The 19,754-nt window shown below is 36.1% G+C and overlaps 1 protein-coding gene and 1 long non-coding RNA gene across 2 annotated transcripts in view; one reads left to right on the top strand and one right to left on the bottom strand.

Moving 5' to 3' along the window:
* The window catches only part of LOC123554729 (uncharacterized), a 122,696-nt gene that overhangs the window by 81,576 nt on the left and 21,366 nt on the right, over positions 1-19,754 (bottom strand). The gene's annotated exons all lie outside the window — the stretch shown is intronic.
* Positions 8,808-16,858, top strand: LOC128558491 (tumor necrosis factor ligand superfamily member 15-like). Its single transcript, XM_053547980.1, has 3 exons — positions 8,808-9,145; positions 9,914-10,079; positions 10,516-16,858. The coding sequence occupies exons 1-3, from the start codon at positions 8,948-8,950 to the stop codon at positions 10,956-10,958; spliced, it is 807 nt and encodes a 268-aa protein (XP_053403955.1). The 5' UTR covers positions 8,808-8,947; the 3' UTR covers positions 10,959-16,858.

Here is a 19,754-nt window from a genome sequence, read left to right as displayed (position 1 = left end):
TTCCAAATTGCATTTTTAAGAAAAACTTCTTTTTCAGTTCTCTCATTTGTTCATACGTACGAACAAATGATAGTGAGAAATGAAAAAGAATTTTTAAAGCAGTTTGGAATTTTTTTCGTACGTCCGAACAAATCTGGGCTGTTTGAAAGAATATCAGAATTGAAAAATAATATGGACAGGATTTGTTCGTACGTACGAACAAAATTCCAAATTGCATTTTTTTAAGAATAACTTCTTTTTCAGTTTTCTCAATTGTTCGTACGTACGAACAAATCCAGGCTGTTCATGCGTACGAACAAATGATAGTGAGAAAGGAAAAAGAAATTTTAAAGCTATTTTGGAATTTTGTTCGGACGTACGAACAAATCTGAGCTGTTTGAACAGCATGTCAGAACTGAAAAATAATACGGAATATGGATTATTGTTCATACGTACGAACAGCCAGGATTTGTTCGTACGTACGAACAAAATTCCAAATTGCATTTAAAAATGTGAGAAATGAACAAGAATTTGTAAATTTTGTTTGGAATTTTGTTCGTACGTACGAACAAATTTTGATTTTCTATTGCTGTGGTCTGCGATTTCTTCTATTTTTGCTGTGATTTTCACCGGTAAAAACGCCATATAGCGGCAAAAAAGAGGGACAGACCGGAAGATCCTCTTTTATTCCGGAAGCAGATATTAGTTAATCATGCAGTAAAAATCAATACGCATGTACATAACAGAGTTTTCGGATATTCGTGTACTAAAAACTAATCGTCATTCAGGTAAAATTCTAATATAACGTTAAAGATACCTCCTTTCTGTAGTTATGGGCGGTGCTTTTTCGATAAACGTCATTAGACACAGTAAGAACTGAAACTATGCAATACTCTGTTAAAAAAGTAACGAAAGTTCTTGTAAAGCAGTATATTGATTTCAGCCAATTAAAATATACATGCATTCATTTCTGTCATGTCCCTCCGTTTTTATTGATTGAGGAATTATAAAATTACAACTTTTGGCTAAGACAGCTACGTTGGAAAACTCTTTACTAGGAAGTAATGAAATCACATGCTGATAAGGATGTTTGAAATGAAAGATAACCATATACAATAATAAAGAATCCGATATATTTTCCCAAAATACTTTAATCAAACGTTTGATAGTAAAATATACAATAATATACCGATCCGATATTGTAATATAAAACGAATAATTAATTTGATATATCAGTACGTAGTAAATTATCAATCCTTGCCAAAACTAATGTAAGGTTTAAGATTAGACAGGCTATAAACAAAATTTCAGATTGTTTCACATGGGACTGTGCCAAAACTATTTCAATATATTTCGTGATAAACATGAAATGTTTCCCCTATTAAGTTGTTAAATGGATATACATAACTTTGTTCCTGTTTCAGTGAACATGTCAATTGTTATTGTTATAGATAACAAGATTACAGTTAAATAAAACCTGAAAACAATATGCTCAACAGAAAATTTCATAGTTTAAATACCGTACACAGTCCAATCGCATAAAAGTAGTAGAGGTTTTTGTTCTTTTTCATTGTTTTACCTTGATCTTTTATCACATGATTACGTAAGAGTAATAGTATAGGCGTCACTTTGTGTCTAAACAATCGGACGCCATCTTGGATGACCTAGTTACTATAATTAGTAACTCATTTGCATATAAGAATTCGTAATCAGTGCGCGTGTGCGGCGGCCATTTTGAATTCTAATGACGTATTTATGAAAATGCTTAGGAATGTCTTGTATACTTATCTAGGGCGTGTTCGCGCATATCGAGGGTCAGCCCTACAGGTCACAATAGCCTAAATAGTTTTCCCTATATCTTCTATATAAAACTGACTTTTTTCAAAGAGCTAGCAAACAGAGCTAGACCCATTTCAGAGAACAAATCCTTTCCTCATTTTAAAGAGTTATGATAAAACTGATATAAAATGAAGAGAAAAGTAGGGGTCATGTATCTTCTAAGAGAGATTTCTCTGGTCACATTACTGTAAACTGACATCAAAATCACACTTCTGTGACCCGGAAGTACTACTCATACTAAAATTGAGCTTGACTTCATCGAATACGACCTGCTCTCCCACGTTTCCTACCAAAATGTCAACAATACATCCACAGTGAAATTTAAACAAAAACTAGCCTCAATTTAGACCTCTGTTAAGCGAAAAATTAGTATTCAAATACCTGGCAGCCATTACGCGACTAGACCAGATGGCTCACACGCTGGTTCCTTTTAGTTTAGTTAGGCCGGGAGATAACACGAAAACAAAGCTATACGCATGCGTTATAAAGAAACTCTAGTATAAAAATCATTCGAAAGAAAATGTATAATATAATTACGTACTGCTGACCAGTCATTAAAACTATACGAGAATACCTATTTATAAAATGAAATTAAAAGACAAACTATTACGCACTCAACGGATGTAAACCAGTCGATATCCCACGCTAAAATGAACCAACACTTTTAGAATACAGATTAATACCGTCGTTTCTAAACATAAAATAGCCAATCAGAAGGCAGGGAAACGAACCAATAAAACGTCTCAAATAAAGTCGTTTTGACCGATGAAAACGTCGAAATTTTAACCAATCGACGCTCAGTATTATTAACGAATGACATCGCGAATTCAGAAAGCGAATCGTATATAAGAGAGTGCACAGCCGTCATCCATTGGAATTCATACGGGTGACATGGAAAACTTTACCGTTAACACTTTCACCGGCGCGGACGAATTTTGCGGGGATCAGGCGTTCTCTTCTGCAAATGACAACGGTAAGTCTGAATACTGATCAGAGAATAAACTATTTTGACAGGCTTAAATCCTTACTATAACGTACAAATACGATGATTTTACATAGCGCGATTTATGAGCGCATTAATATAATGATTACAATTTCTTTAATAAACCCGATACGAAATACAATAGAAATAATTAACTAAATTATTCATACAACTTACCAGTCCGGGTAAATTCGCCTAATGAATCAATGGTTGAATAGAAATATCGTTTCACTACCAACAGCCGATCGGAATGCATTATTTTGACAAGCGGTAACGTTTTTCCAATACAGGTTGAGACACGTATCGCTTTACGTCTACTCCGCGCTACATATTTATCGATTTTAAACAGCGCCGTTAACGCTTTATACATAATTATAGAAATGATTATAGCAAAATGTCATGAATTTACCCGATACGAAAATGAAACAGAAATACCTAATTCAATCGTTCATACAACTTACCTGTCCGGATAAATTCGCCTAATGAATCAAATCTTTAGATGGTTGAATAGAAATATCGTTTCACTACCAACAGCCAATCGGAATGCAGTATTTTGACAAGCGGTAACGTTTTTCCAATACACCTGACAGGTTAAGACCCGTATCGCTTTGCGTCTACTCCGCGCTATAAATATATTGATTTTAAAGAGCGCCGTTAACGCTTCATACATAAGTATAGAAATGATTAAAGCAAAATGTCTTTAATAAACTCGATACGAAAATGAAATACAAGCACCTAATTTAATCGTTCATACAGCATAAACCGTGATGTGCGCTTTACCTGAGATCCTTTAACCGAATGATATTTACCTGTAGAACTGGAGTATATAACACTTCGCTACCTACAACCAATCAGGAAGCAGAATTTTGACAAGCGATAGCGCGTAGTTTAACATTTGGCCGCATTATTGAGCGCGTTTTATAATTTCAGTGTATAGCTTTATAAATACTAACGGAATTAAAAAGCTAGGTTATTGAGTTTATTTATTTCCTCTAACGGTTTTTAATGTGATAATAGAAAGGAATGTTTACTGTTCTTTAATACATAGATGAATAACTATTGACACGGCAGTCAATTAAGCACGATGGCTGTCTTACCTTACCTATCTGTTAAAAAACGTAAAGTACAACATTTCTCTATTATGCTTGGAACGGCTTTAGCAGTGTTTGGTATCAAATGAAAGGTTTTGACAAGTACTATTGACAAAATGATTTGTTTTATCACATATCCAAAATGGCAGCGATGGAATTTACGGGGCGAAGTATGATAAATAGAGCCAAAGCAACGTTCTGATTTGTTAATATAACTTATAGCATTGCTTTGATTTGCTAGCGAAACGGCGCATTTTGATTGGTCGCACAGGGATCACACGCATATAAGTCAAAAGTAAACTTAACCATGACTGAAGGGGTTACGAGTTACTGTATATACCTACACCACCTCCTCTCCCTCCTCCTCCTCCTCCACACCTCCTTCTCTCCTCCTCCTCCTCCTCCACTCCTCCTCCTCCTTCTCCTCCTCAACTCCTCCTCCTTTTCCACTCCTCCTCCTCCACTCCTCCTCCTCCTCCTCCTCCACTCCTCCTCCTCCTCCACTCCTCTCCTCCTCTTCCACTCCTCCTCCTCCTCCACTCCTCCTCCTCCACTCCTCCTCCTCCTCCACTCCTCCTCCTCCACTGCCTCCTCCTCCTCCACTTCCTCCTCCTCCACTCCTCCTCCTCCTCCTCTGTTTGCCATCAGTCTTTCTCTAGGATCGACAACATGCGGAGACATCAACGTTATGTCCACGGAAATGACGAAGCCACTGACAGTTTTTCCACTACCACTTGGTCCTGAAACGACCATAGAAAATGGATGTTGAAACGTGATCTCTCTTGAGATGTCCCATGCTTGTAATGGCGGTGAAAAACTGTCAGTGGCTTCGTCATTTCCGTGGACATAACGTTGATGTCTCCGCATGTTGTCGATCCTAGAGAAAGACTGATGGCAAACAGGACACTGATGCATTTGTGAAATCGATGTAAGTCTCTTTTATCAAAAAGACACTGCTTTATTCTGTTTGCCATTCTTACGCTTTCTTGGGGCAGAGGAGAAAGAAGAGGAGGAGGAGGAGTGGAGGAGGAGGAAGTGGAGGAGGAGGAGGAGGCAGTGGAGGAGGAGGAGTGGAGGAGGAGGAGGAGTGGAGGAGGAGGAGTGGAGGAGGAGGAGGAGTGGAAGAGGAGGAGTGGAGGAGGAGGAGGAGGAGTGGAGGAGGAGGAGGAGGAGTGGAGGAGGAGGAGGAGGAGGAGTGGAAAAGGAGGAGGAGTTGAGGAGGAGAAGGAGGAGGAGGAGTGGAGGAGGAGGAGGAAGAGAGAAGGAGGTGTGGAGGAGGAGGAGGAGGGAGAGGAGGTGGTGTAGGTATATACAGTAACTCGTAACCCCTTCAGTCATGGTTAAGTTTACTTTTGACTTATATGCGTGTGATCCCTGTGCGACCAATCAAAATGCGCCGTATCGCTAGCAAATCAAAGCAATGCTATAAGTTATATTAACAAATCAGAACGTTGCTTTGGCTCTATTTATTATACTTCGCCCCGTAAATTCAATCGCTGCCATTTTGGATATGTGATAAAACAAATCATTTTGTCAATAGTACTTGTCAAAACCTTTCATTTGATACCAAACACTGCTAAAGCCGTTCCAAGCATAATAGAGAAATGTTGTACTTTACGTTTTTTAACAGATAGGTAAGGTAAGACAGCCATCGTGCTTAATTGACTGCCGTGTCAATAGTTATTCATCTATGTATTAAAGAACAGTAAACATTCCTTTCTATTATCACATTAAAAACCGTTAGAGGAAATAAATAAACTCAATAACCTAGCTTTTTGATTCCGTTAGTATTTATAAAGCTATACACTGAAATTATAAAACGCGCTCAATAATGCGGCCAAATGTTAAACTACGCGCTATCGCATTGTTCAAATTCATGCATTCCTGATTGGTTGTAGGTAGCGAAGTGTTATATATACTCCAGTTCACAAGGTATAATAACCATTCGGTTACAAGGAATCTCAGGTAAAGCGCCACATCACGGTTATGCGTGTATGAACGATTAAATTAGGTGCTGGTGTATTATCATGTTTACGATTATCGAGTTTATATAAAGGACATCTTTTGCTTTAATCATTATCTTATTCTTATGTTATGAAGCGTTTAACTGGCGCTCTTTAAAATCAATATATATATAGCGCGGAGTAGACGCAAAGCGATACGGGTCTTAACCTGTCAGGTGTATTGGAAAAACGTTACCGCTTGTCAAAATACTGCATTCCGATTGGCTGTTGGTAGTGAAACGATATTTCTATTCAACCATCTAAAGATTTGATTCATTAGGCGAATTTATCCGGACAGGTAAGTTGTATGAACGATTGAATTAGGTATTTCTGTTTCATTTTCGTATCGGGTAAATTCATGACATTTTGCTATAATCATTTCTATAATTATGTATAAAGCGTTAACGGCGCTGTTTAAAATCGATAAATATGTAGCGCGGAGTAGACGTAAAGCGTGGGTGTCTCAACCTGTATTGGAAAAACGTTACCGCTTGTCAAAATAATGCATTCCGATCGGCTGTTGGTAGTGAAACGATATTTCTATTCAACCATTGATTCATTAGGCGAATTTATCCGGACTGGTAAGTTGTATGAATAATTTAGTTAATTATTTCTATTGTATTTCGTATCGGGTTTATTAAAGAAATTGTAATCATTATATTAATGCGCTCATAAATCGCGCTATGTAAAATCATCGTATTTGTACGTTATAGTAAGGATTTAAGCCTGTCAAAATAGTTTATTCTCTGATCAGTATTCAGACTTACCGTTGTCATTTGCAGAAGAGAACGCCTGATCCCCGCAAAATTCGTCCGCGCCGGTGAAAGTGTTAACGGTAAAGTTTTCCATGTCACCCGTATGAATTCCAATGGATGACGGCTGTGCACTCTCTTATATACGATTCGCTTTCTGAATTCGCGATGTCATTCGTTAATAATACTGAGCGTCGATTGGTTAAAATTTCGACGTTTTCATCGGTCAAAACGACTTTATTTGAGACGTTTTATTGGTTCGTTTCCCTGCCTTCTGATTGGCTATTTTATGTTTAGAAACGACGGTATTAATCTGTATTCTAAAAGTGTTGGTTCATTTTAGCGTGGGATATCGACGGGTTTACATCCGTTGAGTGCGTAATAGTTTGTCTTTTAATTTCATTTTATAAATAGGTATTCTCGTATAGTTTTAATGACTGGTCAGCAGTACGTAATTATATTATACATTTTCTTTCGAATGATTTTTATACTAGAGTTTCTTTATAACGCATGCGTATAGCTTTGTTTTCGTGTTATCTCCCGGCCTAACTAAACTAAAAGGAACCAGCGTGTGAGCCATCTGGTCTAGTCGCGTAATGGCTGCCAGGTATTTGAATACTAATTTTTCGCTTAACAGAGGTCTAAATTGAGGCTAGTTTCTGTTTAAATTTCACTGTGGATGTATTGTTGACATTTTGGTAGGAAACGTGGGAGAGCAGGTCGTATTCGATGAAGTCAAGCTCAATTTTAGTATGAGTAGTACTTCCGGGTCACAGAAGTGTGATTTTGATGTCAGTTTACAGTAATGTGACCAGAGAAATCTCTCTTAGAAGATACACGACCCCTACTTTTCTCTTCATTTTATATCAGTTTTATCATAACTCTTTAAAATGAGGAAAGGATTTGTTCTCTGAAATGGGTCTAGCTCTGTTTGCTAGCTCTTTGAAAAAAGTTAGTTTTATATAGAAGATATAGGGAAAACTATTTAGGCTATTGTGACCTGTAGGGCTGACCCTCGATATGCGCGAACACGCCCTAGATAAGTATACAAGACATTCCTAAGCATTTTCATAAATACGTCATTAGAATTCAAAATGGCCGCCGCACACGCGCACTGATTACGAATTTTTATATGCAAATGAGTTACTAATTATAGTAACTAGGTCATCCAAGATGGCGCCCGATTGTTTAGACACAAAGTGACGCCTATACTACTCGTAAGTAACAGAATCAGTCACAATGCTCCAATACATACGAACGAGCACTTAGAAAATGCACCTGGACTCAGTGTTGTTATATTTTCTAGTCCTATTTGGGATCAAGGAGTGCATTAAATTCTAGTATATTAACAGAATTCCGCTTTGCCGTTGCTAGGGGTCGTGTGAGGTATTGTACATTTCATTACCTGTCATGAACGGACTCAATCACACCCAGTCTGCTATTATTTTGCTCAGTTGTATTCTGTCCTCACGAGGGATCTTCTTATAGATTTTACTGACATTTACAAATTTTTTACGGAACAAAAAGGTAATAATTTATATATTATGATAACATACTTTTTGAGGGGATCAAAATATCAAGTCTTGATCGAAAAGCTGTCACTACAACAAAAAGGTAGCAGTTAGTCCCTCTTTTTTTTCGTCGTTACGCGTTGAAACTTGTTTAAACGCAGTGATGAAAGAGGCGAGACAGAATATTTGATTAGATATTGACAACACTGTCCAACACAATTTCAATTATAAAATGACATGGATGGAGATAAAAAAAGTCGAAATTCTTATCTACTTTTATATGATAAATATCCGTTAGTTGGGGCAGTATTACCAACTTTGATGTAAGAGCTTTGACTTTATATCATTTTTATACACGGATTCGTCGTGTATAATTATTAGTAAACACTTTTCTGTCTATTCATACATCATCTTAATTTCAAATAACTTATGAAAGAAAAGATATAGCTGAACAAACAATTGTAAAAAATCTAATGTATATAAAACGGTTCGATAAATTTCAGTTACTAAAGAAGTTAAAACCAATAGAAATAAAATGTGAACAAAAGCGTAGATTGAATAGCAGGTAGTAATATTCGTCTTATCCGATAGAGTCCGCCTGACATGCGCAGTGGAACGATTTATTAAGTATATATAACAAGACTCAACACAATGTTTACGTTATCGACTGAAACATGTAAACTTTAAACGAGACAGATAAAACTCGATCTGGGTTGGCAAACGGGCGCTTGGCGGATATTAATATTTAAACACTTCAACATTACCTTTATTTATATAGATCACAATCATAATGGATATGAGGATAAAATATGCTGTAATGACCGTTTTATTAAGTGTAGTTGTATGCTTAGCTGCAGTGTTAGCCTTGGTTTGGACCATGCCCGATTTGCCAACAACAGTCATAAACGATCAGATATGTCTGCCAAGTGAATATGGAACGCTTAGGTGTGACACAACAGCTGACTTGCTACATGATTATCTTGAGAGGGTGAGTCAATTTTACTTTCTAAAGAGAGTTAATCAGATTAACATAGCATTGGCATCGTATTCGAAAGTGATAATTTTACTTACAACCGAACACAAGCCAATTTGACAATATAAGTTGTCAAATGTTTGAAAAAGTCTACACTGTACCGTAAAATAGCCCGCCCGCTTACCTTAATAGGGAGAGCGCAGGTCTACAGATCGCGGGGTCGTAAGTCCGAACCTTGGGTGTTCTCCGTGACAATTTGATTAAAGACATTGTGTCTGAAATCATTCGTCCTCAACTTATGGTTTATGTGGGGAAGTTTGCAGTTTCTTAAGGAGAACAGGTTTGTACAAGTACAGAATCCAGGAGCACTGGATAGGTTAAACTGCCCGCCGTTACATAACTGAAATACTGTTAAAAAGACTGCGTTAAATCCACAACAAACAAACAAACAAACAAACAAACAAAATGTACTATGAAATACAGGTACAAACATCAGATTAAAACGTTTAGAAGTATTTAGTTTCATTTTCGTTTTTCTGGGAGATTTATAGGTAAAATCTGTTTTTATCTCTTCACAGAAACCCCAACTTTCGTTTCCGAAGCCACTTTTAATTGGTTAAAATTCAAACAAGTTTAAACTTCCCCTATATAAATCAGTACGACAGTAAAACTAGGTTAAGGTTATGTTTACATTAACACCGTATCATAATACAACCTGAATTTAATCATGCGACGTAAAAGTAGACTTTGTACATTTGTCGATTTTAACTTATAAAATTGCAGACAATTTCAACAAAATATGAGGAAATCAAAACAGAAGATGAACAGCGACAACAGAAGTATCTTGAAAAGAATAGAGCCCGATTAAATGGTATCTACGACAAGTCATTCTGGGAAATGAAGCCAGCCGCCAAACTCACTGGAAAAGAGCAGCCTGACGCAAGAAAAAGTAATACTATATATTCGGTTGTATGTGTATCAAAAATGAAGTCATAAGAAAAATTCGTTATATTCAACAAATTCATATGATATAAAAATATGTTAAACTTGTTATAATGCTTTAAGTTTTATTTATAACACAGTTAACGTGATACATTTTCTGTAAGTACGCTTTATTATGGTTAACCTTAATTAAGCCTGCTGAATTTCTAAAATGGATTGGTCCATCATTCAATTGGGCAATACTATTTATTATTCGAAGGGGTGTTCACTTAAAATTTACTGATTGAATAGCGAGCAGTGCAGATCATGATCAGTCTGCATCCGTGCAGGCTGATCTTAGTCTGCATTGGTCGCAAAGGCAGAATCGCTTGCCGCCAGCAGGCTAAAAGTAAAAAAGAAATATAACAAGCGCTAAATATTAATAATGTTATTCAATATTTTAGGCGACGAAGGGGCAGAGATGACACCAGTCAGGGAATGGAGACATGGAAGAGAACTATATGACACCAGTGGGTTCGAGAGATACGGCATTCGTTACCGTAATGGCCGTCTGGTTGTTCCTGTTGACGGAACTTACTTTGTATATTCATTTGTTGATTTATTTGAGCAGTGTGATCCTTCTAATGGCAAACCTAATGTTAAAGACACAAGTAAACCCATAAAACATGGCATTTACAAGTTTAACATTTTAGATGAGGAAGAGAATGAAATAACGTCAAGCGTCCAGCCCCATCAAATTTCAAGCAACAGATATTTTAACTCGTATGGTAGCTATGTTTCATCCTTGGCTAATTTAAAAGCTGGGGACGAGATATCAGTCAAGGTCAGCAATATAACTTATTTGAAATACACAAGAGAGAATTACTTTGGCCTAAATCTGATATGAAAACGCTGTAAAGTTGGCGCTAAAACATAATTGATTTGAAGAAACAAAATAATCAAATAATCAGTGCTAAAGGGAGATTGTCCAAAGAAACACTTCTTTTAAACGTTAAACATTCTAACATTAATAAAAGTTATTGCAAGGAATCAATATTTTAATAAGAAACAAATTTAAGCCCTCTACTGAATGAACAAAATCAATGCAAATTTGCAACAATTTCAATGCAATGTTACGGGTAAATGTGAGGCAAATTTAACATTCATCTAATGGTAAACACCCAGTTGTCCAGCAAAAACAGTTTGAAAACTGAAATTGCTGGACAATTGACCGTGCCAAGGCGGTAGCCCAAATTGTAGTTATCTTGATAGTATGATCTGTTATAATCATTCTTCATGGGAAGAATGTGTGTTAACTTACATTTGGCTTTTGCCTTATTTCAAATATTACTTTTCATTTTGGTAACATCATCACATAGTACTGTAGATTGTATAATATTCACAGTATCAATTTTCACGAATTCAGCCAAATGATGAAACCATTCGTGAATATGTAATAGCACAACCAATTGCAAAACAGTGAAATTAAATGAACACGAAAAATACCCAGCCTGCAGATAACACCTTTATAATAAGTTAGACCAAGAGACTATACCGGTATTATGACATAAATACAGACTGCACACACCATATAAATGTGTTTAAAAAAAATTGACTTTTATCATGAAATAATGCTATATGTTTTTGACATTTTATAACTATTTTGAGTTTAATGATATAAATATGGGAATATAATAATGTTATATTATACCTAATTGCTATAGCACGCTTTTGCATTTACACTCTTGTTATTAAAAATAACAATTAAGTAAACATACTTTTACTTGTGATTTAATTCAATCAATAGTGTTGTTCTGCTTATCGCCGGAAACTGTGTTTTAGAGAACAATCACCCCTATTCATGAGTGGACGGATAGCTCAGTGGTTTGCACACTGGCCTTCCAATCCTGAGGTCGGGGGTTCGATTCCCTGCAGCTACTCGGGAATTTTCAGAAACGCTTTTCAGTGTTTTCCACCCAACTAGAGGTGTACTGGTCAGGAACCCAGGCAATCCTTGCGTGTATCAGTGCTATACACTGGGCACGTTAAAGAACCAAGCTGTCTATTCGCAACGAGCTAGGCTAAGTTAGCCGAACAAGCCTATATCTGATTTCTGATCTCTCTGTCGTGGGGGCTTTGTCTCACTCTGTCCCTCTGGTCAGATCGCTCTGTGCCTGTACTAGTAGAGGATGAATTATGCCCCCTGTGTGGCTGCATTTGAACTATGTAAAGCGCCGTTGAACGTAAAATTGGTCATGAAAAGGGCGCTATATAAATCTGGTATAATAATAATAACAATAATAATTCATTATGCATCAATTTCTACAAAATAGAAAAAAAAGTGGAAAACAGCATTTTTGTCTAACGGGACAAAAATAAAAGTGTTGCAGACTCGGTTTGATTGCGCATGTTACACAAAACGTCAACCGTTATCAAAAAGAGAACAGCATATGAAATTCCACTTTAGGCGATTCCTTTTACCGGTTATTTTTAACAATTTTAAGTAAATTTTTCGTTTGAACTGTGCTTTTGATACATTGTGCTTATAATTTTTTTATGAAAAGTCTGTATGTTCTCATGTACTGACGACAGGCATGGTGTTTTATTGCAAAAGTTATTTTTATTTTGACTTTGGTTTGTTTATCATCTAGTAATAGTTTGCAACAGCACTACAAAGATCTTTAGTTTTAATAAATGTGACACTGACCTTTACCCAGTGGCATTATGATAACAGGAAGTCAATCCTTTCTAAAGTTAAAATCCGGAAACAACCTGTTTGATGCTCACAGTGATAAGATATCTTAGTAACTGTGACATGGACCATGACCCAGTGCCATTAAAATGACCTTTTTAACTCCAACCCTCCCCTTCCCCAAATAGTTAGCCACTGACTACGATTTGAACCGCTATCCATGTGTTCCACAACACAATAGTTACCTTAAGCTTAGCGCTTTAGACCACTTAGCTACAGAGGTTCTTTCCACTTTGCAGATAGATTAAGTTATCGCATTCCAAACTACAATTATTGAGCGAAACCCGTTACTCATTTTTAGTTATAAATACCCCAAATATCATCCAAATTCTACAGATAAGCTATCTTTAAACCAAGTTTGGTGACAGTAAGAAAATGCCAACTAAAATACTAAACCGGAACGGAAATCTACTTTTTAATTATCACAATGAGGAAAAAAATCTTCTTAGTAACATGGACCTTGACCTTACCCCGTGACATTTGTATATTTTTTGTCACAAAAAATTGGGCTCTCACTGCTATCTAACCGTGACCTATCCGCAACACAAAAATTAGTTTTGGCCCAACGCTATAGACAATTAAGCCACAGTAGAATTTTTTGAGTTAGTTATGCCGAAATTAAACTTGAGCCCATATGAAATCTCAAAGTTGTTTTTCTATAAGCTACCAATAGGCCAATTTATATTTCAGTACTTCAGTGCAAACTAAAGTGATTGAGCGAAAGCTGTTTTTTTTTCTAATTTTAGCAACAGTGACATTGACCTTCAACCTAATGATCTCGTTTGCAATTCCAAACTTCGTCTCTATGCAAGCTACATTTATGCTTAGTTTAATTGCAATCAGTCAACCTCTACTCAAGTTATTGAGCATTGAGCAGCAACAAAAAATTGACACCGAACGCACCCCCTAGACACCCCCGCCTGCACGCCCACCGAACGACATTCACCATTCTAGTAACCAGATTCTTTTTAAACCTTGTTAATAGCGGTAAATGTGACATTGACATTTTGTCTACAGTTTACTTAGTGATACAGTGGTACAGGCCAGCATGCTATAAATCGTGTTTGTCCCAAAAAGTAGATCGGAAAGCATTCTAAAAAAATTAGAAACCTTCACCTTCGACCTTTATCTCCCAAATACAATTATTACCATTATATGACGGTTTGAAAGACCAAACGAATGAATTTCATTTCCAAAGTTATGGACATACCTTTCCTTAAAGCAAACTAGATGCGTGTCAGTTGGACACTGTTGCACACACTTACTGTCATTGTGGTATCTTATGTTGACAAGGCAATACTTAGTAACAGGGGTAAAACAGTTTTTTTTCTTGCTTTTTAAGGGGTGCGGAGTGACCCTGGAGCAAATTCCAAGTAAATTCCTGAGTACATAACTCAATATACTGACAAAAGTCATATAAGATTTAATTATTTTATACAAAATACTTCTTAAGATACCTGCGACACAAAATTTTAGGCCCTTGCTGCATATGTTGATAAGCCATAGGCTTTAAGTCTAGCTTTATTGAGTAGAATCTCAAAAGGAAACCTCAGGTGCACGACTTCATGATCACATGCTGAATAATTTTCCTGTTTCATTACTCACCATCAACTGCTTCTTAAGACAAACAGAAATATGTTTATAACATTTGTGCATTTTTTTTACTTCGTCAATTGCCATTGATCTGATGTTGCTGAGTAAAATCCCAAACAAATCCCGGGTGCACGACTTGATGTGCTGAATAACATTCCTGTAATGTTTGAGATATGTGCGACACAAAAGTTTTGACCCTATATGCATATTTCGACTAAGTCAAGGGCGTTGCTGAGAAAAATCACAAACAAATCCCCTTGTGTACCACTCCATATGCTGAATAACGTGTCTGAAATGTTTCTTGACTCTAGGTCAAATTCCTTTTTAGATATTTTCGACACAAACCTTAAGGTCCTTTATGCGTATTTTTGACATCGTAAAGGACCATAATTGTGACCTTACTGGGTAAGATCCAAAACAAACCTCAGATGCAATATATTTAATGTGCTGAATAACAATCCTTTAATGTGTTATGACCCTAGGTCAAATTCCTTTTGATATATGTGTCATTAAGTCGAACAAAGGGACAAACGAACTAAGTTTTAATCTCCCCAGTAAAGATAGAAAAAAATGAGTAGCAAAAGGTGTGGTTCCTGTGGTAGTAAAAATTCTAATAATCCTTCCGTTAAAGATAAACTTTTATTGCTTTACGACAGTCTTGTCAAAACTGTATATCAGCAGATGAAATCCTACTTCAACTGTCAAATTTTAAAATTTCTGTTATCTTGCAATCAGGATACCTCTTATAAGGAATTTTTGTGTACCTTATTATTTTAAAAAAGATTAGAATTAAGAGAAATGATGAAGCAAATTATACTTAATAATTTTTATCATTATTGGAAATATTTTGACAAAAGTGTCAAAAACTGAATAGTGTGAATGGATTTTGAATATGCTATGTTTGACATTTTGCCGATGGAGCCATTCCTTTTATTATAGAACCCCGAGTTGATTAAAATGGTGTTGTTTTTATTTACTTTTTTCTTGCTTCTAAAATTGTCCGGCTCATGCTGTGTCTGTTGTGCTCGGTGCTTTCAAGATGCCATAAGGAGTTAATTCTCACCTTTTAATTTTAGATCTTGAAAAATATACTCTGTATTTATAACAATGAAGATTTCTAAATTACCAACGTTGTCTTTAGAGGTATCTTGTACCAAAGTCATCGAAAACCACTGTTAAATTTCTTGTGCAATGTTTCTAGAATATAAGAATATTGTACTTGAGATCATTACAGTTACTATTGATTAGTACAGCATCATCAGCATATAACCCGAGATTCTGTGGTATGTTAAGCATGTCGTCGATATCATCACTGCCCCTGTGTTAGCACCTAGCCGTTTACGTTAAAATCTTTCCTGAAAAGGGCAGGCCATAAAGGATGATGAATAATGGAAACATCGACTAACCCTTATGGCCAAAGATTTTTACGTTCTGTCGGTTAGGTGGAGGCGATACAGCGAGATAACAAAACCAAGAAAATCGAGCAAAATGTCGTTATCATGCCTTTATTGCAGTTCGAAAGAACGACACATTGACAAAAACGAAAACAAATACTTAGACTTCAGACATACTTTATACTGCTTTTAAAGCTAAAGCCCGTAACTTCTTGCTGTGCATTGACAGGGATTTTACAGAAGCAACAACAATTTTATTCAAAACTTAATACATTTATCAACTTTTCGTAAGCACATATACAAGGGAGATTACTCTGATAATGTCTTGTTAGAAAATACGTTCGTATATCCGCCCTTGTACAATTATCATTGTTTTTACTGTATTTCATTGTGTCATATTGTATTAGTTTTATCATATTATATTGTATGCTAACGTTTCGTATTATTTTATAGCTTATTGTATCCTATATATGTGTATTTCACTGCAGTTTATTTGTCCCAAGCTGATGCTTAAGTTTTGTTTACAGGAATGGATTCAAATAGATACATTGTATTGCCAGGTGTTGCGAGCATGTAATATTTACATCGATTAGCTACAATGAAATATTCTTAATACGTGAAACGCATGCAATCGATACTGAATCTTTTCCTTCTCAGAGAGACTGATGTTCGAGGTCGATGTCCCCATGTACCAAAGGACATTAAATAGAAACGGACTTAGCACGGTCTAAATACTAGTACACTGGTCTCCCAAAACAATTAAAATTAAATTGCAAGTAACCCAAACTGAAATTGTTACATTCAGTCATGGCTATGACTGTGGAACTTCTTTGAATGTCTCACTCTTCAGTAAGCTTAGTTGGCTTAATGATGAAATTGTAAAACACATGTACAAGATATTTTTATTCAGAAAAACATGCTGGCAGCATTTGTTTGTATTTATTTTCCACATGTGTATATTTTTATGTTTTTCAAGCTATTTTAGACTCAGACATATGCTTTTAAACTAAAACTGAATGAGAGAACGGAATACGTAGTAAAGACATATTAATATAGGTCAAAATTTGACACAGTATTCTTATTTTTTTTTGTTAGATATAATGTCGCATCGACATATGATAGGTCATAAATTATGGCGAGTTTCCATCTTTAATGGTGGAGGAAGACCCCAGGTGACCCTCCGTGCATTATTTCATCACGAGCGGGCACCTGGGTAGAACCACAGACCTTCCGTAAGCCAGCTGGATGGCTTCCTCACATGAAGAATTCAACGCCCCGAGTGAGGCTCGAACCCACATCGATGAGGGGCAAGTGATTTGAAGTCAGTGACCTTAACCAATCGGCCACGGAGTTATTCATCTAAATGTTACTCTTATTGGACTACTATATTAACTCATCAGAGTTGTCTTTCTTCGTTATACCTTTACATTCTTGTAAACACTAAAATTGTAGTGTGTGGTACGATATATAATGTATAGTAATTATATACACTTTGTCAATTGGGTTATATCGATATTCGATTCATACATGATAGAGTAAGTTGATATATGAAATTATTCACGCTTTTCATCGTCTGCTAAACTATTTTTGTCTCCGGTTCCCGGGTAGTTATTTAACCGCGTTTTTCTTCTTGCAGTTATTAAGACTTTTTAAAAAACCACTTTGTATACATTTTAATAATAATATTTTTCTTATTTTTTCATTGTTTCTATATTTCATTTCACATAATTCCAACTGCTGTGTCTGTTGACGACCCTTCATTCGTGCCAGTCTTTAATTCAGATGATGTATCGGGATCAGAGCAAAGCTCGATGATCACCGATGCTGGAAGATCGTCTTTAATAGCAATATCTAACTCCCCAGTATTTCTGTTCATCAGTACATAGTAAATACACCCAGATCAATCTGAAGATGAAACTGTTTGCAATGTTTATTGAAACAAACGTTAATTAAAAAAAAATATGAATTTACCAAGACTCAAACCTGGAAAAGCAAGCTTGTTAAGCCAATACCATATCCTTAAGGCTACACATTCGTTCAGATTCATCGATAGCTTACACCGCTTTACATTGTATTACATTTATATTCCTACCCTTTTGGCGAATCAACTGCATAAATAAGTCACGGCTAAAACATGGTCGACCTATATTGGTATTATTTATTCAAGCATGAGTATTGAGAGAAAAAAGCTGATCAAGATCAAAACGTAACCAAGCAAACCAATGCTAGACTCGGTTAAAGCAAGTCGTTTTAACGAGACTTATCGAAATAAGCAGTGCCATCCCTCGCGACCATGGCACCGGCTAAAACGGAAATTTGCTTTGCAGATATATGGATCAGAGTTTCCTTTGAGATTTGTTTTAACGAATGAATTACTATATCACGACCTAATTCGGAAAGATGAATTTCATGACTAGATATAAATAGAAATAAAACAAGCACTAATTCACGAAAAAGGAAAAAAATACAAAAAGTAGAACGAATACAGACAACTAATAATTCATTAGACCATGACTGCATGACTGAACTATATGCATATGTTCTTCAGTCTTGTCAATAAATTGAATCCTTAAATTATCAGTTCAACGAAGCCTTGTTGATGACTGAATTTGGAATCAAAATATTTGGAAACTGGCAGTTAAATTCAGGTATGGTAGTTTAGGATATAACAACATAAGCTATAAAGTATAGTACATGCAAAAATATTGATCAGACCTTACTGCTTTTTTGTCTACCTTATTTCTTATTATTCCTTGATTCGAGGGAAAGGTGTTTCAAGAAAGTTTGAGACGGTCCATATAACATATAGAAAAATCTGTATTTAAACATATTGGTTTTACTAGTCCCTCACAGTACTTTCCCTTAATAAAAAGGACTTTTCTATCCGGGCTTTCCATTACCTGAAAGCCGCACAGAAGTCTGTCCTTGATATACTCCACTGAGACTGATATACTGCGCTACCAAGGATGGTTCTGGAAATGAAGCGACGTCCAACTAGCATTGTTTTCAGCAAAGAAAAGAGAAAAAAAAGAACACGGGGACTTAGATCTGGCAAATATGGAGGGTGTTGCAATTGTTTAACAAGCTGATCCTGTAAATACTCCTGTACAATATTGCTCTTAGGTGCAGATGCATAAGGTAAATGTCACGTCAACCACTTTGTAGGTGACGTCTAACTTACGGTTTTCTATATGATGTTTAATGTTTTCTATTTAGACCCTTGTCCCTGCAATAGTTTCAAGTAATAGATCGGTCAGGTGCACTTAGTATTTTATCAACAAAACCTTTTAGAATAAAAGGAAATTTTGAGTTCTGATTATAATAACTCGCCATTCTAACCCTTTCCTATGCCTCTTTTAGTTGTTTATCTGCATTTGGGGTTCGAAATAATACATTTATGTTTCATTCCATATGAGAAGTTAAAAACGCCTACTTTCCTCTCTATTGCATAGATTTTTAGAATCTTATTTTTGCAACATTGCGCTCATTTGGCTTTTAGCCCGTTGTTCAAGAGATACTGTACCCATCTTGCACACTCCGGCGATAATTTTAAGGGGGCAGAATTTCATGAACGTTTCCCGATGAAATGCCCAAAGATGCAGTAGTTTTGGGAATATTCTTTTGCTACAATGGCTGCAACAGCAGAAATGTTATGAGAAGATGCTTACGTTTTAAGGTGCCCTGAACTAGGTAGATCTTTCACTAGATTCTCCCTAATAAGATACCTTTACCTACCTTTAAACAGCAACATTGATGCGGATGAATCCCTGGAAACAGTTTTAGATTTTTGAATGGTTTTCTTTCAAAGAAAAACGCCTCATTTTATTGGATTTAATTTCGTTCCTGAGAAAGAGTGCTTAAAATGGGCAAGTGTGATCACCCACCGTCAACCACCGTCTGGTGCACGTCAGTACCGTTCGTCCGTTTATATTTCCTTCGAACAAAATCTCCTCTAATATTATTA

Source organism: Mercenaria mercenaria, chromosome 7, assembly GCF_021730395.1.
Source record: "Mercenaria mercenaria strain notata chromosome 7, MADL_Memer_1, whole genome shotgun sequence".
In the NCBI taxonomy this organism is placed as follows: Eukaryota; Metazoa; Mollusca; class Bivalvia; order Venerida; family Veneridae; genus Mercenaria; species Mercenaria mercenaria.
This window is presented reverse-complemented; position numbering and strand designations above follow the sequence as displayed.

Excerpts from the sequence above, each read along its gene's own strand:
- LOC128558491 (XM_053547980.1), top strand. The coding sequence starts at position 8,948 with ATGGATATGAGGATAAAATATGCTGTAATGACCGTTTTATTAAGTGTA. Across the intron at positions 9,146-9,913 it reads TACATGATTATCTTGAGAGG|ACAATTTCAACAAAATATGA; the intron begins GTGAGTCAATTT and ends ATAAAATTGCAG. Across the intron at positions 10,080-10,515 it reads GCAGCCTGACGCAAGAAAAA|GCGACGAAGGGGCAGAGATG; the intron begins GTAATACTATAT and ends TCAATATTTTAG.